This window comes from Apiospora kogelbergensis (assembly GCF_038363985.1).
Source record: "Apiospora kogelbergensis strain CBS 113332 chromosome Unknown utg000007l_segment0_segment0, whole genome shotgun sequence".
Classification (NCBI taxonomy): Eukaryota; Fungi; Ascomycota; class Sordariomycetes; order Amphisphaeriales; family Apiosporaceae; genus Apiospora; species Apiospora kogelbergensis.
The window spans coordinates 1,541,845-1,564,330 of NW_027117424.1; the positions used below are offsets into that span (position 1 = coordinate 1,541,845).

Below are 22,486 nucleotides of genomic sequence, written 5' to 3' on the forward strand. Positions count from 1 at the left end.
CATGCGCTGACATCATCAATTGCTGTCGAGAAATGAGATGAGGCACGCTGTGGTTCTGAATTTTACAGGGTTGCTGGTTGCTGGTTGCTGCTGGCCTTAGCGCAAACGCTCATAATACACCTGCCGTCAGAATGCTACCGTGGTTAAGACACCCCGAGCAATATTATATGGTTACCAGTTTCACTTATAAATCTGTAAATATCAGGCCTTCGCATTTGATTGATTTATTTATTGTGTCTTTAGGTTCAGATGCCCAAGACTCGTGCGACGTAAGAGGCACAAGTTCATCCAACAACGTTTTTGGTCAGGAAATCGGCCCACTGCTCCTTTGTCCAGCTTGAACTGATATCGTTGGCGACGAGTCCGTCGAAGACAACGGTAGGCGAGACGTGAATTCCCACGAGCCGCGCCATCTTGATCAAGACCTTGAGGTCGTTCGTGACCTGATTGCCCGAGTTGAGCGACCCGTCCGGGCCGGGCTTGTCGCTGATCTCGAGCAGCCCGTAGACCTTGGCCTCGTCGACGCCGACGCCGGCCGCGACTTTGGCAAGGCGCTTGTACGTCTGGTTGCGGGACTCGTTGACGACGCTCACGTCGAAGAAGTCTTTTTGTTGTTGGAAGAGGGCGTCGCTGAAGGCCCAGAACTTCTCGGGCGCCACCTTGAGGACGGCGACGGCCGCCTCGTGCGTCAGCGTCGACGACGGGTGCCACGGCTGCACCTGGTGCCGGAAGATGATCTCGAGCCCCGCCGACCACTCGGCGCTGCCCTGCACCAGCGGCACCACCGTGTGGAACAGCGTGGCGAATTGCTTCGCGCTGAAGGGGCACACGTAGTCCAGGTAGACCTCCAGCGTGTGCATGCTGGAGCCAACGCCCGGGGCGGCCTCGGCCGAAGCCGGGGCTCGGAAGCGCAACTTGTGGGCGGCGTATTTGGGAGGGACAGCCATGATTGATTGTTGTGGGTGAGTCACTTTGGCCGGCAATTGCTTTCGGTCGTTTCTTTGGATAAAAGATATCAAGCAGGATGAAATCATCAATATGAAGAGAGAAGGGATGTTGTTTATCTTCGTTGTTCTTGTTCCGGCTGATCTGCAGGTGATGACGCGACTGCCGATTAACCTCACACCTTAAGGTGGCGGGGTACGAATGCTGGTAGAATGCCATCTTATGCCACCATATTTTGATTTATGTATTTTGCTCCAGTTAGTATCCAACGTATTCACTCACGTGCTATCATTCTCCTAGCTTTTATAATCGACTATGAGATTGGTTCTTTATTAATAATCTATAAAATTTAAGTGACTCTAGCACAGCGTGGTAAACTCATGTCTTAGGAAACGTACTGCTTGAAAAGGTAAACGACATGCTATACGAAGTATATCTCTTCTTGATATCCCCGGCGATGGGGCAGTGAGTAATTTGAAGCCCGAAGTAAGAACTTTTCCATTCATACACAATTCATGTATATGTGAAGTCGATGGTGGAATAGGTTTCTGACACTCAAGTCGACCAGCCTGTAAATGTCCGGTCTTATATGCAAGCTGTCGTTATCTCTCAAAACGTAAGCTCCTTTATTGACTGTGCAACCCGAGCAGCCTGCAGAATACCAACGACAAACCAGTCGCCCGTTATCATCGCTGCACTTAATGCCCACTCAAACGGGTTTCCTTTGGCATCAACTCCTTCACGTAATAGCCTTCTAATTAGCCTGACTTCATCTTGGCGTTGGTCTGAATTTAGAAAAAGAGGGCTATAAATACAAAAACGTAGCGCCTCTGGTGATATCCGAGCATCGGCTCCCAGATCTAGGAGCCTGAGAGCCATATCGAAGTGGTTTATTCTGCAAGCCCATGCAAGAAGCGTTATTGGCGTTGGGTGCAGTTCGACCTTCTGGTTTAAGTCAGCACCACGCTCTATTAGCCATGCGACACGATCCCAATTCTTGATATTAAGAGCCTCCCATAGTAGGGTGTGCCCCATGGGCATCTGGGCTGCTCAGGTCGATACATAATCCTTCCTCCCAGAGCATCTCCGCCGCCTCCCAGTTGTGTCGAAAGGCCATATGCATAGTATTATTTCCTGAGCCCATTAGAGGGAACCACCGCGCCAGTGCTACCATCGGTTTCTTGACATCAGCACCGCGCGCGAACAGGTGTCGAATCGCCTTCTTCAGCCCCAAAACCGATGGCTAGGCCGACGAGCGAGGCCATCGTGAGATCCAACGTTTTAACATTCCATAATGCCACCGTCCCGATAGTCCTCCATTTTGATGTTCGTTTCAGCAGAGTGACCATGGATACAAGCCCCGGCTTCCAGGAGGGCATCGATCATGTCGCAATCTTCGAAGAGCACAGCGTGGTGTAGAGGTTGGTAGAAGCATCCAAAGAACCCCGTGGAAATGCACTCAAGGCCCCGGGCTATAGCGCCCGGCGGTATATGGTTGTTCCAACCTTTGGTACAGTACAGAGTGTGAGATTGCGTGGAAACGACGACTGAGCAGGGTTCAGGGCCATGCATCTTCTGGGCGTTCTGGATGATCGTTAATGATCATCGATATCAACTCCGTCGGAAGCTCGGCAACACAAGCCATTATTTTCAAGTAAGATGATATGGGTGACGTAGCAGGGGGGGGATGCTGGCATAAGGAACAGGTATGCAGAAGTTCTTGATAATTTTCCGAGTAACCTCCAAAAAAGTTCCTTGTTACCATGAATGGTTGGAAAACATAAGCCTCATTGACAAACTGTATTCATAACACAGAGGTATAGCCTTTTATTAATCTGGTATACCTAAACTGTATTCTTGGCAATGATCCCCCTCGCAAAATCGCCGAAACTTATGTGCTGGTCGAGATCGACCTCGTCTTCCAGGTTCGGCTGAGTGAAGACGGCCAGGGTATTTCGAGCAACCCCCTTGCTGTATGCACCACGCACCGAATGCTCCACGGCTTTGAACTTCCCGCGTGTGATCCTCTCGAGCGCCTCGCCAGTCTGGAAGGCGATGCAGTCTCGGGGGATCTTGACCTGTACTGGCTCGCCCTTGCGGTTCTTGATCCATAATCCAGCTTGCGGATCCGGCGACTGCGCAAGTTCTTCCAGGGTTGGCAGTTTGTCTGGGACAGCTCCACCGCCAAGCGCTGGGACTTTGGCGTTGACATTCAGCTCATCGACGAACATGGCAGAAGTCAAGCCGGTCAAGCACCCGTGGTCCTTGTGGACGGAGCACCAGTTGTCTTCTTCGTCGCCTCGCTTCATAATTTCTTCCGTCATCGGGTAGTAATGCAACAGACGCGCCTTGGTCGTGGACGAAGACTGCACCACCTTTTCCAGGTAGGACTTGGGGTACTCCGGAATCTCTTTCTCGGCGAACTTGTCGCAAGCCCTGGCCACGAGCACGGCCGTGTCGATGATGAGTCGGCACATCTGCTCCATCGTCGGCCGGAAGCCGGGGAGCATCTCGTTCGGCGGCCAGGAGTTGGGCGCCAGATACTCGGGGAAGTCCTTCAAAGTGAAGCGCTCCGTGGGCGTGGCGGCCTCTCGATTCGGGTCGACATAGAAGGCGCAGTTTGCGTAGAATGACCCCTTAAGGTCATCCGCCCCACCGTTCTTTAACTGCTCACGCCCGAGCGACCACCCAACAAGATACTTGGCTGCCTCATTCGTAAACTTTTCTGTGCATGAATGTCAGTACGCTGTGGTTTGAGGGAATTTATCTAGAGTTGTTCGTACCAAAGTCGGATTCACTTAGGTTGCCCATATACGAAGCATACGACAGGAGTTGGTGTCTTAGAGCGGCAAACTCTTGGGGTACATCTTTCACTACCAAGATCCCCAATGACTCTGGCCCAAATGCTTCTTGCAGGGTCTCGAACGAGATATCTCCTATTTTTATGTGAGTACAATCCACTCAACATTCGACCCCCGAAGCTCAACATGCGATTCCCAAGGAAATCGGGCCATTTTACCATTTTTAAGGTCCTTCAAGGAAACGACGACTGGCTGTGCTGTGGCCATAGTGTAGCTTTGTATCTAAATTGAATTTACAAATCGTGAATGAGAAACAAGAATGAATTTTGAGTCGCCAGGAAGCCGGAATTGAGGAGGCAGAAGCTCGGAATCAAATAAACCTCCTCTACGGGTATGCGCATTAAGTGTCTCGTGAACGTCCACAGGAAACCGTCGGCTTTCGAGGGACTGCTATCTGCTATCTGGGCGCGCTCCAAGTATGAGGAGAGCCGAACGAAGACGAGAGGCATCTATCGGGATCTGGGGAAAGCACTAACCAGGGAGGGACTTGATTTCATTTAGTACATATCTGATGACATTACGTAATCGGACGACTGCTAAATCGACGTCCAGGCTCCACCAGTGACAGCTGCAGCGACCGTTAGAGGATCTAACATCTAGAATCAATCTAGCACCTAACATCTTTCAACCCCCTTGTTGTAACAACGCCGCAAGCTGATAGCTTTCGCCATGGTCAAGCCATTATCTTTCAAGGGCGACAAGAAGCCCAAGAAGCGGAAGCGAACAGAAGCCGAATCATCGAATGCTGAAGCCGACTCGAGCGAACGCGCCGTGGTGAAACCCAAGACCGAGGAAGACACGGGCGACGATGACAGTTGGGTCTCTGCCGAAGCCACGGGCGATCTTGTTGGTCCGGTGATGTTCGTACTCCCGACCGATCCCCCGACGTGTTTAGCATGCGACGCGAACGGGACAGTGTTCACGGATCCCGTCGTAAACATTATCGACGGAAACCCAGCTACGTCAGAGCCTCATGATGTGCGCCAGGTCTGGATTGCCAATAAGATTGCTGGCACTGAGCAATTCCGATTCAAGGGCCGTTACAAAAAGTAGGTCATATCTCCGCTTGCACTAAACGTGGTTTGTCTGATTGCTGACGAGGAATACAAACAGGTATCTTAGCTGCGATAAGTACGGCATCCTCAGCGCCACCTCAGAGGCCGTCTCACCGCTCGAGACCTGGAATGCAATTCCCACCAGCGACACGCCAGGCACTTTCCAGCTCCAAACACTCCGCGAAAGCTTCCTCACGATAAAAGAATCAACCAAAGCCAATGCTGCTCCAGAAGTTCGTGGCGATGCTACCGACATCAACTTTGACACAACAATACGGATTCGTATGCAGGCGCGCTTCAAGCCCAAATTGAAGGCTTCTAAAGAGGAGAAGGCGCGGGAGAAGATTAGCCGCAAGGAGCTCGAAGAGGCTGTGGGTAGGCGACTTGAGGAGGAAGAAGTCAGAACCCTCAAGCGAGCACGACGGGAAGGTGATTACCACGAACAACTTCTTATGCTTAAGGTCAAGAGCAAGCATGATAAATTTGGCTGAGGCGCCTGGATCATTTGGTTTTATGGGTAGGTTGAGGCTATGCTGCGGCTTTCCATGACTTGATATAACCGTCCTCCCCAACACTGAAGACCATTTGTGCTCCATCATAGAAGCAAAAGCTTCGTACGATTTCGGAAGAGTGGGCGCCTGGCAGTCCCACGCTGTTCTCTTTATCAAAAGCCCACTCGGTACCCTTGGTCAGATGGACCATCTCGAACATTTGGTTCCTGTCACACTTGTCAGCACTACAGTATTATATCGCCGGCGTGCTTGACTTACTCGTGAGTTCCGGCACCGATGACAGCGCCTGCACCATTAGCCTTGGCAGTAACATTGGCGATATATTGACAATTCAACACTTGTCTCATGTCTCCGAAATCATTGGTTGCGGAACCCTTCTCCTGCTCTTCGGCGATATTGTATAGTGCAAACCGCTCGTCATGCGAGACAGCATATACCTCGGTATCGTTCAGGAATCCTGCATGGTGTATTGAAGCATCGTGATTCAGTGTCTGTATCACAACCTCGTCTTCATCGGTAATCTGGGTGTCATAGATGTTGACCAGACCATCCGTTGAACCAGATAGAAGAACGTTATGGTTTGTGGGATGGAAGTTCAACTTTTCCCTGTCAGTCAGAATCTCCATTCGAGTAGATTTTCCAGCCAAGCTCACCTCGGTGATATCGTCGCTGTGAACCTCCTTATATTGGTGCCGCGGCGTGGGCGTGGAACGCACATCCCTATTGTTCTGTAAGTATATTGATATTGATATAATCACAACAAAGAGTCTACGCCTACCAGATGAGTATGGAGGCTTGGCTGTTCTTTAGCTCAGTGCCTGCTACGACGGAAAAGCCCGTACTCGAGCAAGCCAGCGAAAGCACAGGTGCCTGGCTGTCTATACAATCGTGTCAGTAATCCCTTGCTCTCTTCCAATATAAAAGTGAATTCCCCTCCTAGTACCTGTCAAACGAGCGACCTCAGCCTCTCGTGGGTCTTTCCTCAAGTCCCATAATGAGACACTGCCATCTTCTCCAGCCGTACAGACAACCGAGCCGACCAAGTCAAAAGCCTTTGCGCAGGTAAGATTGCCGTGCGAGGTCTGCAGGGTGGTCAAGGGACCTGGCCTTAGGCTGAGCGGGTTGAAGGCGCAGAGCTTCTGGTCCGAGGAAATCGTGGCGGGCCCTTGCGCCAAAGGAACCAGGTCCAGGACATAGACGTCGTCTAAGCCCGGATACCGGAAACCATCTACGCACGAGAGGCTGAACATGGCTTCAGATGCTTTGGTGATGTAGGGGTAAACGAGAATATGGGATCAGACTTAAGACAGCCAATCTAAGACGAGCGTGTCTCTCAGTCAGTCGCCTTTAACCTCCATAAAACTCGGTTTATCATTTTGGAACCTTCGGTACCAAAAATAGAGGGTCGGCCTGCCCCGCCTAAGAAGCTGCTTGGTATGCGGCCCCATTAATTGAATGCAGTATCCTTTAGGTACTGCTTTAGGTACCAACAGCCAATCACCATCGCGCTACCCTGTACGATTAGTGAGGTTAGGTAGCCATTCAATTCGATTGACGTCGCGCCTGTCACTGTCATTGCATTGAGGACAGCTTGCCCAGCTAAGCTAAGCAAGGTGCCTCAACTTCCGGATAATCGCAAAGTGACCACGTTGAACTGTCCATCCCGGCAAACACAACCAACACAGCATCATTCCCCTTGCTTCCATTACTCAGGGCATTTCTCCGGATACCATGACAGAATTACAGCTTCTTACTTTTCGCATATAGCACAGTTAGCCATCATGAGGCGTTGGCTTCTTTCGGCCCTCCGTAAGTAGAGTAGCATGTTCCAGTCCCATATATATATATATATGAATAATCGTCATTCGGTATGGCTAGCACAACTGACCTTTCGCTTCTCTCCCAACAGTGCTTTTGCAGGTTTTTGCCATCGCGTACGCCACCGAGCAGAAAGTTCTCGGTAAAGATGGAACCACCGACAAGCTCGCCACCGACGAAGTCGAGTCGCAAACGAACATCGGCTACGAAGGCCAGGGAGGCTGGACTCCGTATCAAAATGGTAGGGTCTGGTCAAGGGAGAGCATGCCGAGCAGTGACGGTGCTAACTAGCCATCAGGATGGGAGCTAGTCGATGCCGCCATGGTCGAGTTCCGAAAGGTCAAGACCCCTTTCTACCGTAAGACGAAACGACAGACGGGCATGTTCGGATCCATCTTCAACTTTGCACTCAAGGCACTACCGAGCCTGCGCGCCAGTGCACCACCCCAGGAACCGACGGCGAATACCATCAGCGGACCCTTACTCGAAGGCGTGAAGCTTCTCCAGCGGTCCGCCGACCAGAACAACACAGACGCCATATACCTCCTTGGTCAACTAAACTTCTTTGGCAACTTTACACACCCGAGAAATTTCAAGGCGGCGTTCGACCACCACAAGAGATTAGCAGAGGTCAATGGCAACAGTTCAGCTCAGCATATGGTTGGGTTGATGTACGCAACAGGCCTCGGCGGTGCTGTAGAGAGGGATCAGGCCAAGGCACTGCTGTACCACACTTTTGCAGCGGATCAAGGCCATACGAGAGCGGAAATGACCATCGCGGCCCGCCACCATAGTGGCATTGGCGTGTCAAAAAATTGCGACACTGCATGCAAGTACTATAAGAGAGTCGCTGACAAGGCCATGGCTTGGATTAGATCTGGTCCGCCCGGAGGAATGTCGATTGTCCAAGAAGGTTACCGAATCGCGGATGAGGATGGTGGCGTCTACGGCGAGGGGGCCAGTTTTGTCAGCTCAGGGATGAACGCCCTTAAGCATAGCGTGAGCTCCGACGCTTACGCCTCCATTGACGATGTGATCGAATACCTCGATTTGATGTCTCAGAAGGGCGATTTCAAGGCCTCATTCAATTTGGGAAGAATCTACTACGATGGCCAGCGCGGACTTCCGAGGGATATCGACGTGGCCAGGCGCTACTTCCTGGCTGTTGCTACGAAGTTCTGGCGCGCCAAGGACGGTCGCACTACTGATAACGCGAAGCCTGGACTAGACAAGTACGCAGGAAAGGCCGCTGGCTATATTGGTCGCATGTGGATGAGAGGCGAGGGTGGTCAGTACAAGCAGAATTACGACCATGCGAGGAAATGGTTCGAGCGCGGCATCAAGTATGGTGATGCTCAGTCGCAGTGGGGCTTAGGCCTTATGCTGCTGAAGGGCTATGGTGTTGAAAAGAACCTGAAGAGAGCGACGGATTTGCTTAAGAGTGCAGCAACAGACTTCGGTCCCGCTCAAGTTGTACTGGGTGCTCTCCATCTGGACCAAGGCACGACCGATGATCTGCGGATCGCAGGTTCCTATTTCGAGACGGCTGCACGCTACGGTAATATCGAAGCACAGTACTATCTGGCCGAGATGATCCACCATGGGGTCGGCCGAGACAAGACCTGCAACCTGGCAATGCACTATTATAAACTCGTCGCTGAGAAGGCGGAGCCATTCGTGTCATCCTGGACCGAGGCCAACCACGCCTATGAGGACGGAGATTATGAACTGGCGTTGTTGGACTATGTCCTAGCTGCCGAGCAAGGATACGAAAGGGCGCAGAACAATGTAGCCTATATGCTGGACACTGCGAAGTCAAGCTTCACGCTTCCCTCGTGGCTTAAGCACCCAACACCACGATCCAGTCTCTTACAGGACTCGGCACTTGCATTGATCTACTGGACCCGATCGGCCGTCCAAAGTAATATCGACTCGTTGGTGAAGATGGGCGATTACTATCTCAATGGAGTGGGCACCGAGGCAGCTGCCGACAAAGCTGCCCAGTGCTATTCTGGGGCTTCTGAATACCTCCAAAGTGCACAAGCTCTTTACAACCTGGGCTGGATGCACGAGAATGGCGTCGGGTTAGTCCAAGACTTTCACCTGGCTAAACGGTATTACGATCAAGCCCTGGAGACAAATGACGAGGCATACTTGCCTGTCACGCTGAGCCTCCTCAAGCTCCGCATGCGCAGCGCTTGGAACACGTTCACACATGGCTCCATCAATTCTATTCGAGATGAGCCAGGTAAGCAATTTCTCCCCTGTCTAAAACAAATCTAGTTTAACACAGTCCTTCTAGCACCGAGGAAGACTTGGTCTCCGAGTGAATGGATCGACAACTTTCTAAGAGATGAGCATATGTACTACGAGGATGGGTATGAGGATATGTATGACGAAAACATCGTGGGAAGCGATGGAGAGCCGTTTGGCGAGGAGTTTGACGAGTTGGAGGGGATAATTGACAGCCTCATCATCTTGGGCCTGTGTGGCATGGTTGTGGCTCTGCTGTTCTACCGGCAGTGGCTGCAGCGTCGACGCGCCCAAAGAGAAGCTGAACAAAATGCGGTGAGAGCAGCTGGAATGGTACCGCCACCGCATCCGGGGCCTGTGCCTCGAGCAGATCCCCAGTTCCAGCCATGGGGCATTGGAGGGATGGGACACTGAGAAAAGGCCAAAGCCCAACTCATAGCATGAATTACCACGAAATGATTCACAACAACCAAACCATTTCAGAGTCTATTACCGCCTCTTCGGCCAACTACCGATTTGCATACTTGAACGGCCCACGGAAACCCCAGATATCTACTGGAGCGCGAGGCTTCGCCCTCCTTAGACTTTCGGTATTAAAACGGTGCCATAGGTCCATGACACTCCATTACATATTCACGTACCAAGTATGGGCATTTGAAACACTAATAGACTCAAGCTAACCTTGAGTCAAAATGATTCCTCCACCCCGGATCACCCGTAATGACCTCAAAAGGGGGCTCTGTGGGTAGGAGACTGTCTGCTGGAGCCTGGAGGTATTGGCGCAGTCGTGGGAGACCTTGTTGAGTACTAACTTGGTATGTCTCGTCATCATGTCTACGAAAGACGTCTTGATCCAAAAACAGCCAAGGCACCCAGGCATTTGTCAACGGCAACTAAAACGGCTTTAAGAGCAAAACCCGAGGGGAAGGGTGCACTTGAGGGGAGGAGCCTTACCAGCTTACCTTGCCAACCCCGTATCGTCGGCTTCAAAGCTTGTATAAGCTTCATCGATCTTGGCCAGATCTTTTCAGTGGATTTGTCAGCCCTGTCTAGTCAAGGATGGATGCGAGCGATCCCAACCCAAAACCAAAGCTCTCAGCTCTGGGCCACGCAAAGAAAAAAAAGGGGGAGGGGACGATCTCGCAACGTTTTCGGTGATTTATTCTTAGGCTTCTGGCCCACTACCTACCTACCACTACCCTACGTGCAGTAAGCATTAAGGCCGGCAGAGAAGACTTAGACCGGAAACATCACGGGAAGTGGTGGGTGGTTGGTAGCTAGGTCAAGTTTCGTCATAATATGTCATTTACAACAGGATGACCCCAAGTGCCAGAGCCACGGGTCCCTGACGCTGACAACGCGAAGGCCTAGTGATGAACTTTGTTTCGGCGGAGGTCAGCAATATCAAACAAGTCGCCGGGCCCATTGCCTCGGCTACATTCGCGTCGACGTCCTCCGCAGTGGTCCGCAGTCCCGCCGCAGCGTCGAACTCTATCAATGGGGCCGTTTATCGGTCCCTAGGGGCGCGGCTACTGCGCGGCTTCTACGGAAGGGCGAAGGATTCACAGCTTCAACCGTTGGTTCACGCCCTTTGCCGCCAGCTTATGTCTCCTCTTGTCTCGGCAGTGCCATCTATTGTTGGCAAATGATCACCGCCCGGCTCTAGACTCCGCTCGATATAATGCCTCCCAAGAAAGTTGAAGCTACGCCATCCGGCCCTCCAGCCCCCGGTTCTGGTTTCCCAAGAGAGCGAGGCTGTGTGATCTAGATGCTCTGAATGCGCGTCGAGATGCCACGGTCGCGGCAGCCAGTCAACCATGGGCATCCAGTACAGTCAGATATGACCGGCTATTACGTGAATGGCTGGATAGGTGAAGGAGACGAGGACTGCTATGGCGCCGATCTCTCAGAAGGGAAAGCCGACAAGAAGAGTAACAGCCATGGAAGACCCGGCCGCTCGGGCTGCACCTGGTGAATATATATATCAGGAAAGAACGAATGTCAATATTTGATTCTTTCCCTTCTTCCTTATAGCATGGTGTACGAACACGCAGTTTGACCAAACGGACTCTCTGCGATAAAGCCATAAGATCCATACCATACATCAAACATAATTCAGATATCCCAAAACTCCCTTCACTATGGTCAAGAAGCAGATGCTGGCTGCGGCCCTCCTCCTGGGTACCAATGTCATTGCCAACCCCATTCCCGGCAATGAGGTTGAGTCACTGGACAAGCGGGACGCTCTCGATGTAAGTCATCACGTTGCCACTGGAGCAGCTATATCCACACGTGCATACTTGTTGTGCATATTTTCTCTCTTCCTCCCAGAGTGACGCCTACGCAAACTGATGTTAGCCTTGAGAACTGACTAACGCGTTTCTCAGACCGAGCCCCTGAGCTTTGTTGCCAAGAGAGCCGACGACGAGGCCAAGGATGCGGACAATAATGACGATAAGGACTGGAACAGACACCACTACAACCACTACAAGTACGTTTCATCGTCAGTTTTGTATTGAATTCAAATCACCACACCTCTTCCCGTTTGTCCACTACCTTGCCAACTGTTATGATATACTATGGCTAATCACTGCCTACTTGAAGTGACTGGGATGATCACTACGGTCATCACTGGGGTGACTACCACAATGGCTGGGGCAAGAGAGAAGCTACACCCCCAGCATCTAGCTCAGCCCCTGCCGCTGGAGGAGCCCAAAACGGAGGCAATCGCAATGGTAACAACCAAGGAAACGGTTTGTCTGCCCGTCCATTGGCAATTACCCGCTTACTCCATCTACTTGTTACTGACATATATGCATCGGACAAGACAAGAGAGAGGAGCTATCGGAGAAAACAGATGATCACGGCGGTTATGGCGGTGGTCACGGAGGAGGTTACGGAGGTGGCGGCCACGGAGGAGGCTGGGGCAACCACCGTGGTTACGGAGGTGGTGGCTACGGAGGCGGCGGCCACGGCTACGAAAAGAGAGACGAAGAGCATGGAGGTGGCCATGGTGGAGGCTACGGAGGCGGTGGCCACGGAGGCGGTGGTTATGGCGGCGGCGGTCACGGAGGTTACGAGAAGAGAGACGAGGATCACGGCGGTTATGGCGGTGGTCACGGCGGAGGCTACGGAGGCAGAGGCCACGGAGGAGGTTGGGGTAACAACCGCGGTTACGGAGGCGGTGGCTATGGCGGCGGCGGCCACGGAGGTTACGAGAAGAGAGACGAGGATCACGGCGGCTGGGGAGGCCACCACGGCGGCTATGGCGGAGGATACGGCGGCTATGGCGGCCACCACGGCGGTTATGGCGGTGGCTGGGACTGATCGGCTGATTGCGGCGTTCCGCCCACCACCAGTGGCAAGTATTGCCATGCGTTCAAATGCGCTTCCACTCCTTCGCATATCCCATGTTTTGATGTTCAGTGGCCCAAAACGAAAAAAGGGAGAAAAGAAAAAGGAAATAATGCTTAATGTTAATGGCTTTCCATTTTGGAAAGATAGGGGGATATGCTTGCTGCAGAATTGCATAGGTCTAATACAGATTGATCTTCGCTCACAGTATATGTCAACCTCTGCTCGTTCTTGTGACTTTCATACACTAGTTTCCCCTTCGTACTACCACATCTAATGGGTTAGTAACGGGCTTCTTGCAAGCAACGAAGCTGGCCCTCAAGCATCGCCGCCAGACGTCCAGACTTGTGGTACTTCAGAGGGACGCCCTTTGCGTTGCCTGATATGTTGTGCACGGGATCTGGACGGGATCTGCTACGGGATTAGTCACCAGGTCCGTATGTGATCACTTATTCCCACGCTTGCTATTTGTCATCGCAGATGCGCTGGTTATGGCCGTGGAGGCCCGCGACTCCCGGGGACCACAACATGTGCCGATCTCGTGCTCGTCTAGAATAGGCATCCGTATGCGACTGAGACTGCACTTACTTCGGGACGCGCGGAACTGGCTACTGGGTGGATATATCCTTATTGTGAGTTCGGCGGTCGCTACATAATGGAGAAATGAATCTAGGCCAGTTTTCATACACCCACGTCGCCCTCCGACTGGTTCTCGTGCGACTGCGCCTTTTTAGCCTGCCTCTTCTGGATCAGGGGGATGCCGAAGCCGGTCCACAACGTTAGGGCAACCACAAACGCCAGCGCGCTCCCCCAGCCGTGCGTGGCTTTGAAGTGCGGCGCCTGCGAGCTCGGGAACTGCAGCTGCTGGAACGGGATGACGACGGCCCCGCCGACCGACGTCATCAGACCCAGAATGAAGGCGCGCTTCTGTTGGTCGCCGCCGCAGCACTCGTTGCACCAACCCGCGAGCAAGGGGGTGAAGCAGCCGTACGTCCCTATAGCAATGAACACGAACATGCGCAGGCCGTGGGGCACCTCCCACGCCGCCAGGACCGAATAACAGAAGATCAAAATCAGGCCGACCGCCAGACAGACGGGGCCGCGGCGCCCGATCTTGTCGGCGACGAAACCCGTGATCAGCATGGTGAAGAAGTTGACAGCGCCGAGCGACGTGGGGATGCTGTTGATTTGCGGGATGGTGAACCAGTGCGTCGACTTCAGGTACAGGGTGAAGTACTGCATCACGTACGACCCCACGGTCAGGCTCCAGAGGGCGTAGCCCAGGGGGAAGACGTAGACCTGCCAGCTGGTGAAGATGCGCTTGAAAACGGAGAGATCGAGCTTGCCGACGGGCTTGCGGCCTTCCTCCTCGATGCGTTCGCGCGCGCGCTGTCGCTCCCATTCGTTGAAGTACCAGGCACTGGTGTTGTGAGGAGTGTCAGGGTGGCAGAACTAAGTAGTCAAGGTTAGCTTGAAGACCATGACGCACGGAGGTCGAACCGAACGGAAGCATAAACATACAATGCCGTATACAGCGACAGGGATGGCAAGGATGAAGTCAAAGATGAACAGCCACCGCCACGCTGACATGCCGCCGCGCCCCTCCATACCGCTATAAAGCGCAGACTGCAGGTAGCCGGAGAACATCTGGCCAAGGACGCCCGAGATGACAAAGAGAGCCGAACGTCGGGCGAGTTCGCTTTTTCGGTACCAGGAACCCAGCGTGTACTCGATGCCCGGCCATGCGGCGGATTCGAACAAGCCGATACAGAACCTGAGTGCATAAAACTCGGAAGCGCTGTTGCACTTGTACAGGAACAGCACAAAGATAGACCAGCAGGTTAGACAGAATGGCAGCCAATAGCGGGGGCGTATGATGGTGATGACGAGGTTGGCGAACGGGGCGCCGATGAGTTGGCCGATGTTGAAGTATGTGTTCATCCAGGAGAGCTCGTTGCCCGGTCCGAAGCCAAGCTCCTCTTGCATGCCCGAGGCGTAAGCATTGGTGACGTTGTTGCTGTCGAGCCACTTGACGAAGTAGCAGAGACACGAGTATGACAGGAGAAACCAGTCCAGCTTGAAGATCAGCCTTTTCTCCTCGGGGCTCGTCCCAGGCTCGTGCCAGTGGAACCATCCCGACAGCCCGGTCGACCCCGACGGTTGCGGCGCAGCAGCAGCATCTGCCGGGCCCGACGCTTTGGTTCCGGCGAATTTCTCGTCCGCGGACTCGGCCGAATTGTGGGAACTGGGAGACTTCTTGGTCGTCGGCGCGGGTGCCGTGTGTCGTGCTCCAGCGCTCTCGGCGCCGACCAAGCTGGCCGCCTGGATCTCTTCGATGGGGGCGGACATGGTGGCAGTGGTTTTCGTCTCGTAATATGGAATCGAATGACCCGCTTGCTGTCAGGAGGGTGGACGGAGTAGTCGTGTTATGAAGAGAGCTGAGCCCATGCCAGCCAGCCATGGTCCATTGGGCCTGTTGTGCCGTATCGCATCGATTGTCTCGTACCGGGGCCCGATCACAACAAACCCCTAATGGCCGCATCAAACTTCTCAGCCAGCGATACCGCGACTAGGCTAGGCTGGGGGCGAAAGTCTGGGCCTTCCCCGGCCGAATGAAATGGCGCTGGGTTTAGTGATGGGTGGTTAACTCGACTTGGAAGATATTGTCGGAACATAGCCCGACAGTGAGCTGGGGTAGACGACATCGGGCGCAAGTAAGAGTGGACTGTATGTACAGGCTAGCGGACAGGGTTCGGACTGCACTCCGCTCGGCGACGCTGTATTGATGATTGATAATTGACGACAAACAAATTGCCTGTCCAAGCACAACACCTGAGTTCGGCGATGCCGGCCTGACCCAACATGGCAGACATCAGAGTCGCTATAGATCGGGGTGGCACGTTCTGCGATGTCGTGGCACAAGTGGAGGGCCGCGAGCCCATCATCTTCAAGCTATTGTCGGAAGATCCTGCAAACTACAGAGATGCCCCGACCGAGGCCATTCGGAGGGTTCTTGAGGTGGTCGAGGACAGGCCAATTCCGACAGGAGACAAGCTGGATGGTTCACGGATTGGTGAGAGCCTCCCTGCGGTTGGTGTCTTGGCGAATCTGCGCCATGGCTAATGCGTATCGCAGCGGCCTGCAGGATAGGCACGACAGTGGCTACAAATGCGCTACTCGAGCATAAAGGCGAGAAATTCGCATTCGTGACAACAAAAGGTACTGCAGGCCGAGATTAGAACGTCAGGCAAAAAGGGAACTAATTCCCTTCCGTCACAGGCTTTGCGGATGTTTGCGTCATCGGGGACCAGTCGCGTCCCAAACTCTTCGATCTCAATGTCCGGAAGCCCAAGGCGCTCCACGCGGCCGTCGTCGAGGTCGAGGAGCGCGTCACCATTGAGGACTATGACCTCAACCCTTTCCCCCGTGGACCCAAGTGTGGCGGCGGCATCGCAAGATCCCGACCTGGTCACCACGCCCAGCGGCGAGATTGTCCGCATCCTGAAGCGCATCGACCCGGCACGGGTAAGAGAGCAGCTCCAAGGCCTCCGCGACCAGGGGTTCGAATCGCTGGCCATATGCTTCATGCACGCCTACGTCTTCCCGGACCACGAGGAGGCGGTCGCCGCCCTGGCCCGCGACGCCGGCTTCAGGTTCGTGACGACGTCGGCCCAGACCAGCCCGGTCGTCAAGCTGCTCAACCGCAGCAACTCGACGTGCTCCGAAGCGTATCTGTACCCCATCATACGGAATTATGTCGAGAATTTCGAGTCCGGGTTTGCCAAGCTGCCTCGGCGTGTCGAGTTCATGTGCTCGGATGGTGGTTTGAAGCAGGCGCAGAAGTTCAAGGGCAACGAGGCGCTGCTCAGCGGCCCTGCCGGTGGCGTGGTAGGTATTGCCCGCTCGTGTTTCGACGGAGCCGAAGGAACACCGATCATCGGGTTTGATATGGGTTAGTGGGAACGGCCCCCCTTTCCATTTCACACTGGCTTATGATGTGTGCTTCTAGGCGGTACGAGTACTGATGTTTCCCGATACGATGGGAAATATGACCACCTCTCCGAGACCACAATCGCTGGCCGCACGATAGCTGTACCGATGCTAAATATTTCCACCGTAGCGGCTGGGGGTGGCTCGATCCTATTTGCACGGAGTGGTCTCCTGGTTGTCGGACCCGAGAGCGCAGGTGCGCACCCAGGTCCTGCTTGTTACAGGAAAGGCGGACCGCTGACCGTGACCGACGCAAACTTATTCCTCGGCCGGCTGGTGGTTTCTTCGTTTCCGTCCATCTTCGGAGAGAACGCCGATCAACCCCTCGACCGTGATGTCGTGGTAAAGAAATTCGCAGACATCACGGCGGAATTCAACCAGCAGACATCACAGAACTTAACCGCAGAAGAAGTCGCACTGGGGTTTCTGAACGTCGCGAACGAGGCCATGAGCAGGCCGATACGGAACATTACCGAAGCCAGGGGCTTTGCGCCGGAGCGACACAGCCTGGTCAGCTTCGGCGGAGCTGGTGGGCAGCATGCTTGTTCGATAGCAGAGAAGCTGGGAGTGAAGAGGATACTAATTCATAAGTGGTCTTCGCTACTCTCCGCATACGGCATCTCCCAGGCGGAGCTGCAACACGAGTCGTACGAGCCGTACGCTGGCAAGTTTACCATGGAAGGGCTCGGCCATATTCGGGAACGATTAAAGGGGCTGAAGCACCGTGTCTCGGCCGAATTACTGTCCCAGGGGGCGGAGGCGAACTCAGTTACATACGACGAGTCCCTCGTTCTCCGCTACTTCGGTACTGACACGACCATCACGATATCCAAACCCGAAGATGAGGATTATGGGTCTGCTTTTATAGCACATCATCTACGGGAATTCGCATTCACTTTGAACCGGAACATCGTCATCGACTCGATCAAAGTCAGGGGCACTGGATCAGCGAGTGCTGTTGTGCGTGACGAGTCCCCATTCAAGGAATTGGCCTCCATTACTGCAGAGAGGAAGAATCCCCTGCAAGCCGAGGAAACCCAAAACGTCTACGTCAGCGGAGGATGGCGGGATGTGGGTGTTTTCCGGCTCGAGAAGGCCCCGAAAGGATCCGTGTTGGAAGGGCCGGCTCTGGTCATCGACAAGACTCAGACCATTTTCGTGGAACCCAGGTTTAAAGGTTACATCTTATCAGACCATGTCGTTTTGGAGAAGGTGCAGGATGAGCCGCCGTTATCGACGCCTAGCAGCAATCCCGCGGTCTCAGCCAATTTGATCAACCCCATCCAACTATCCGTCTTTGCCCATAGGTTCATGTCCATCGCGGAGCAAATGGGCAACACCCTGCAGAGAACTTCAATCTCCACCAGCATCAAGGAGCGTCTCGACTTCTCCTGTGCCATCTTCTCGCCGGACGGTAAGCTGGTTGCCAATGCACCTCATATCCCGATCCACCTGGGCTCCATGCAGTTCGCGATTCAGTACCAACACCGGCTATGGGAGGGCAAGCTGACGCCCGGCGACGTGCTCTTGACTAACCACCCGCAGTGCGGCGGGACGCACCTTCCCGATCTGACGGTGGTCAGCCCCGTCTTCTTCGCGGACCGGATAGTCTTCTACGTGGCCTCGCGGGGGCATCACACCGACATCGGCGGCAAGGGCATCACGTCCATGATGCCCGAGAGCAAGGAGCTGTGGGAGGAGGGCATCAACATCAAGTCGATGAAGATCGTGAGCGGCGGCGAGTTCCTCGAGGCCGACGTGCGCGCCGCCTTCGCCCGCGCCGGCGAGTTCCCCGGCTGCAGCGCGACGCGGCGCATCGCAGACAACCTGTCGGATCTAAAGGCGCAGATCTCGTCGAATCAGCGCGGCATCACGCTCCTCGCCAAGCTATGCGACGAGTTTGGCCTATCCGTGGTCCACACGTACATGCACGGGATCCAGGCCAACGCGGAGGTCGCGGTGCGGGACTTTTTCAAGCGCGTGGCCAAGCAGACGCAGCACCCGCTAGAGGCGACCGACTATTTCGACGACGGCACGGCAATCCGTGTGCGCATCACCCTGGACGCCGAGACTGGCTCGGCCGTCTACGACTTCGCAGGGACCGGCCCACAGACCTGGGGCAACTACAACTGCCCCGTGAGCATCACCCACTCGGCCATCATCTACACGATCCGGTGTCTGGTCGACGCCGACATCCCGCTCAACGAAGGCTGCCTGGCGCCCGTGTCGATCCGGATACCGCCAGGCTCCATTCTGAACCCGACCCCCGCCGTCGCCGTCTGCGGCTCGACGCTCGCGAGCCAGCGCGTCGTCGACGCCATCCTGCGGGCGTTTGGCCGCTGCGCCGCGTCCCAGGGCTGCGCCAACAGCTTCGGCTGGGGCATGGGCGGCCGGGACCCGGCGGACCCGACGCGGATCCTGCCCGGGTGGAACTACGGCGAGTCGCTGGGCGGCGGGGTGGGCGCGGGGCCCGGGTGGCACGGCGAGGCGGCCACCAACGTGCACTCGACCAACACGCGCAACACGGACCCCGAGGTCATCGAGAAGCGCACGGCGGTGCTCGTCCGGCGCTACGGGGTGCGGCGGGGCAGCGGGGAGTGGGAAGGTTCCGCGGCGGCGACGGCGTCGTGCGCGAGATCGAGGCCCTCGTCCCGCTCAAGTTCAGCATCCTGAGCGACCGTCGCGTCTACCGGCCCTACGGCATGGCCGGCGGAGGGCCCGGCGAGGCTGGCCGCAACTACGTGTACAAGTTCAACGCCGAGGGGGAGCTGGAACGGATCAATATCGGCGGCAAGGCGGTCGTGAGCCTGAATGCTGGGGAGATTATGCAAATCAATACCCCCGGAGGTGGCGGCTGGGGAACCCCTGACGACGACGGGAAGGTAAACCTCGAACACAACGAAGAGCAGGAACAGCTGGGCTAAAGAACTTATAAATTATGTTTGCACCCCTTTTTACAGGTTTGTAGTCCACAATTTGGCATAGGAGCCTCCAAGCAACCCGATGGGAGATTTTAGTAGACTATCATGTAGAACTATATAGACAGACAAGGGCGCCTCAGAAATCTGCCAAGTGCACAGGGTACAAACATACTCCTTATTGGAATGAATTCTTGGGCGAGGGTCATCAGTCCGGGGGAAGCGTCGATACCGTTGAGTCTCCCGCCCCAAAGGTAGTAGTTTCATACGAGATATGTGTAGAGCAATGCGAACTCAACGGCCTCACCTCAGGCTGCACTTCGCAAACCACATGCGCCGCGCTCTTCTGGAGCTTGCCTTGCGAATCTTGAAAGAGCGTGAGCCTCTTCACGCGAATGGTCCCGCTCGACGACGACATGGACGACATAGTCGCCGGCGAGTATGCCGAGTCGGGGTAGGAAGCAGGGATGATGGGACCTCTTTCATCATCCTCCTCGTCCTCCTTCTCCGATGGTGTCGCCGGCGCCTTAGCCCAGTGCTCCATCATCTTCAGAGCCCACGCCGTCGGCGTCGGGCTTGCGAGCTCCGGGATGGCCTTTCCGCTCATGAGCACGCGACGCAGCGGGATCGAGTGGACAAAGGTGCCCATCATCCACTCGTCAATCTTGCGCGCCAACGTCTGCGCACGCCGGGCCTCCTTGGCGCCCAGCGTGGAGTCGCGGTCCAGCCGGAAGGGCGCGGTGATGGCGCGGGCGTGCAGACGCCCCAGAGGGCTCGTCGCGGGCGACCGGCTGATCTCGGTCTGGAGGCACTCGAGCATCCGCCCGATGGCGCGGGGGCCGGCGCGCCTGAAGGCCTCACCCCGGTCGTAGGCGCGGTTCTGGAGCCGCAGGGCGTCCAGGAGCGTGGCGCAGTGCACCGGCGGCTTATTCTCCTGCAGGGGAAACTGCCAGCAGGAGTTTACTCGATGCGTCGCCACATGCATGTCGCGTGTGCTTATTGAGTACCAAAGTGCGTCGTGCGCTGATGATTTGTACGTTTCGAGCGTCAGCAACTCCTCGTGGCCCGTTATTGCCAGTTCTTCTTGGAGACAGCCAATTGTATAGCAAATACGCGGGTATTCTCGTCGTCCTAGAAACTGGGCAGTCTCGTCATCGTCTAGTTTGGCCAGGGCATTGCAGACTTCGGTCACACAGGCGGATTGGTTCCAGGGATGGCCAGTCAGCTCTCCTTTAGGCATGCAGTAGTCCAAGCGCCGCATTAAACCCGATACTTGCAAGATCCTGGCTATTTCTTTGACCAGCTTGAGCGAGGAAACGGGATAGGAAAGGCCCGAGGTGCCGTCGAGTCTTGTGATGGGAACATCGGAGAGCTCGGGGGCGGAACCCCATCGGCGGAAGAGCTCGTCAATCCAGGACTTGTTTGGCCACTCTTTGGGGGATCCTTTATTGAAGTCGTGGACCATCATCTTGTGGAAAACGGCCAGATGGTTCAGAAAGTCGTCTTTGTTCTCAAAAGAAGCAGTGGCTTCACAGTTCCCAAAAAGCGTGGCGCCTGACCAGGTGTTGGCCTTGTCGGGCGAAGCACTCGTCATCTGTCCAGTAGAACTTGAAACTGCAGAACTTGCAGACCGAGTACCCGTCACTACCGTGGCACTCAAATGCGTCGTCGATGCCGTTCAGCGCATCACAACTCCAGTGACATACCTGGGGCGTCGTCGGGTTCTGCGATGGAGCCCGCAACATCTTTTGTCGCAGACTATTCCCGCCAGACCCATAGCGCCGAATGCTGGTCTTGCTGCTATCGCTCGAGTCGCTCTTCTGTGCCTCCTTTTCTGCATAAGGAGAAGAGCTTGAGGGTGTGCTCTCGGTGTTTGGCTGCATGTCTGACACCTCGTTGGGCACAAAGGCGACCTCCTTCTCGATTTGTTGGAGTCTCTGTTCGAACTGGGCACACCTCTCGGCCGCCGTCTCGTCGTAAAATCTAGACTCGAGTCAGAATGCAACCTCGTAGACTCTCTTGGCAAGCACCTGCCTTCCGAGAAATGTAAGGTGAAGCCATAGCACGGCCCGGTGCGCAGCTAGCTTGGTAGACAGTTCATCGAAGACTTCCCGATAGCCTGCGTACCGTATTCTCTTGAACAAGTCGTTCCACTGGTTGCCGCAGGATGGTTGCAAGGCCACATCGTTGGCCCAGTCGTTGAGTTGGTTCCGACAGTCCCGTAGGTCCGTTTCCAGCCTGCCAAGAGACATCTCGAGCCGGGGGTCTTCGGCCGACACCTCGTTGTGCTTGTTGAGCAAGTCGACGGCGTCTTCTAGTATTTGTTCCAAGGAACGCAATTCCTTGAGAACATCCGGCGCGGATGGGGGTTGATATCTGATGCGTTTGAGGTGATCTCTCAACACAAGGGCGGCTGTCAAAGAGTCACAGGAGAGCCTGCGGATGCTACTGACCGTTTTGGCCACAACGCTCGCATCGCCTGTTACGCTTTCCATAGTTGATGGGGCACAGAATACGATTCTCTAAGATCTTTAGAGGGATGACTCCACGAAACGGGCATTGTGGTTGCCTGGGCTTGATAAGTAAAGGTACGAGTTCTCCTGAAGGAAAAGCTTGGCTTGAATGCCCGAGTCCAGACGAGTCTCGAAGTGTGACTGTGCCAGACGGGAGTCATCCGAATATATTGACCTGCATCTATCGGGCAATGCTTGAAGCAGAGCGCCATTGAATACATTAGTGGTTACATGATGCACAGATGTCGACCTACTCCAGTTCCAGGG

General features: G+C 54.8%; 11 protein-coding genes across 11 annotated transcripts; 5 read left to right on the top strand and 6 right to left on the bottom strand.

Moving 5' to 3' along the window:
• Positions 1-284: 284 nt before the first annotated feature.
• On the bottom strand, positions 285-947 carry PG998_010838 (thioredoxin-like protein; the record flags this gene model as incomplete). Its single annotated transcript, XM_066877654.1, has 1 exon — positions 285-947. One exon carries the CDS (start codon positions 945-947, stop codon positions 285-287), a length of 663 nt encoding a protein of 220 aa, XP_066726708.1.
• Positions 948-2,184: 1,237 nt separating this feature from the next.
• PG998_010839 (uncharacterized protein) lies at positions 2,185-2,364 on the top strand (the record flags this gene model as incomplete). The annotated part of the gene is made up of 1 exon (XM_066877655.1): positions 2,185-2,364. The coding sequence occupies one exon, from the start codon at positions 2,185-2,187 to the stop codon at positions 2,362-2,364; it is 180 nt and encodes a 59-aa protein (XP_066726709.1).
• A 425-nt stretch (positions 2,365-2,789) lies between these two features.
• PG998_010840 (uncharacterized protein) lies at positions 2,790-4,013 on the bottom strand (the record flags this gene model as incomplete). Its single annotated transcript, XM_066877656.1, has 3 exons — positions 2,790-3,670; positions 3,729-3,881; positions 3,965-4,013. 3 exons carry the CDS (start codon positions 4,011-4,013, stop codon positions 2,790-2,792), a joined length of 1,083 nt encoding a protein of 360 aa, XP_066726710.1.
• Positions 4,014-4,475: 462 nt separating this feature from the next.
• On the top strand, positions 4,476-5,352 carry PG998_010841 (uncharacterized protein; the record flags this gene model as incomplete). Its single annotated transcript, XM_066877657.1, has 2 exons — positions 4,476-4,855; positions 4,920-5,352. 2 exons carry the CDS (start codon positions 4,476-4,478, stop codon positions 5,350-5,352), a joined length of 813 nt encoding a protein of 270 aa, XP_066726711.1.
• A 37-nt stretch (positions 5,353-5,389) lies between these two features.
• PG998_010842 (WD domain-containing protein) lies at positions 5,390-6,623 on the bottom strand (the record flags this gene model as incomplete). Its single annotated transcript, XM_066877658.1, has 4 exons — positions 5,390-5,579; positions 5,632-6,093; positions 6,152-6,251; positions 6,317-6,623. 4 exons carry the CDS (start codon positions 6,621-6,623, stop codon positions 5,390-5,392), a joined length of 1,059 nt encoding a protein of 352 aa, XP_066726712.1.
• A 531-nt stretch (positions 6,624-7,154) lies between these two features.
• Positions 7,155-9,858, top strand: PG998_010843 (Protein sel-1-like protein 2; the record flags this gene model as incomplete). The annotated part of the gene is made up of 4 exons (XM_066877659.1): positions 7,155-7,182; positions 7,283-7,432; positions 7,490-9,439; positions 9,494-9,858. 4 exons carry the CDS (start codon positions 7,155-7,157, stop codon positions 9,856-9,858), a joined length of 2,493 nt encoding a protein of 830 aa, XP_066726713.1.
• A 2,427-nt stretch (positions 9,859-12,285) lies between these two features.
• On the bottom strand, positions 12,286-12,849 carry PG998_010844 (uncharacterized protein; the record flags this gene model as incomplete). Its single annotated transcript, XM_066877660.1, has 1 exon — positions 12,286-12,849. The coding sequence occupies one exon, from the start codon at positions 12,847-12,849 to the stop codon at positions 12,286-12,288; it is 564 nt and encodes a 187-aa protein (XP_066726714.1).
• Positions 12,850-13,479: 630 nt separating this feature from the next.
• Positions 13,480-15,147, bottom strand: PG998_010845 (Allantoate permease; the record flags this gene model as incomplete). The annotated part of the gene is made up of 2 exons (XM_066877661.1): positions 13,480-14,250; positions 14,320-15,147. The coding sequence occupies 2 exons, from the start codon at positions 15,145-15,147 to the stop codon at positions 13,480-13,482; spliced, it is 1,599 nt and encodes a 532-aa protein (XP_066726715.1).
• Positions 15,148-15,660: 513 nt separating this feature from the next.
• On the top strand, positions 15,661-19,712 carry PG998_010846 (5- protein; the record flags this gene model as incomplete). The annotated part of the gene is made up of 6 exons (XM_066877662.1): positions 15,661-15,871; positions 15,934-16,017; positions 16,078-16,234; positions 16,281-16,750; positions 16,808-19,323; positions 19,380-19,712. The coding sequence occupies 6 exons, from the start codon at positions 15,661-15,663 to the stop codon at positions 19,710-19,712; spliced, it is 3,771 nt and encodes a 1,256-aa protein (XP_066726716.1).
• A 280-nt stretch (positions 19,713-19,992) lies between these two features.
• Positions 19,993-20,709, top strand: PG998_010847 (uncharacterized protein; the record flags this gene model as incomplete). The annotated part of the gene is made up of 1 exon (XM_066877663.1): positions 19,993-20,709. One exon carries the CDS (start codon positions 19,993-19,995, stop codon positions 20,707-20,709), a length of 717 nt encoding a protein of 238 aa, XP_066726717.1.
• Positions 20,710-21,235: 526 nt separating this feature from the next.
• PG998_010848 (uncharacterized protein) lies at positions 21,236-22,201 on the bottom strand (the record flags this gene model as incomplete). The annotated part of the gene is made up of 2 exons (XM_066877664.1): positions 21,236-21,689; positions 21,834-22,201. 2 exons carry the CDS (start codon positions 22,199-22,201, stop codon positions 21,236-21,238), a joined length of 822 nt encoding a protein of 273 aa, XP_066726718.1.
• Positions 22,202-22,486: the final 285 nt, after the last annotated feature.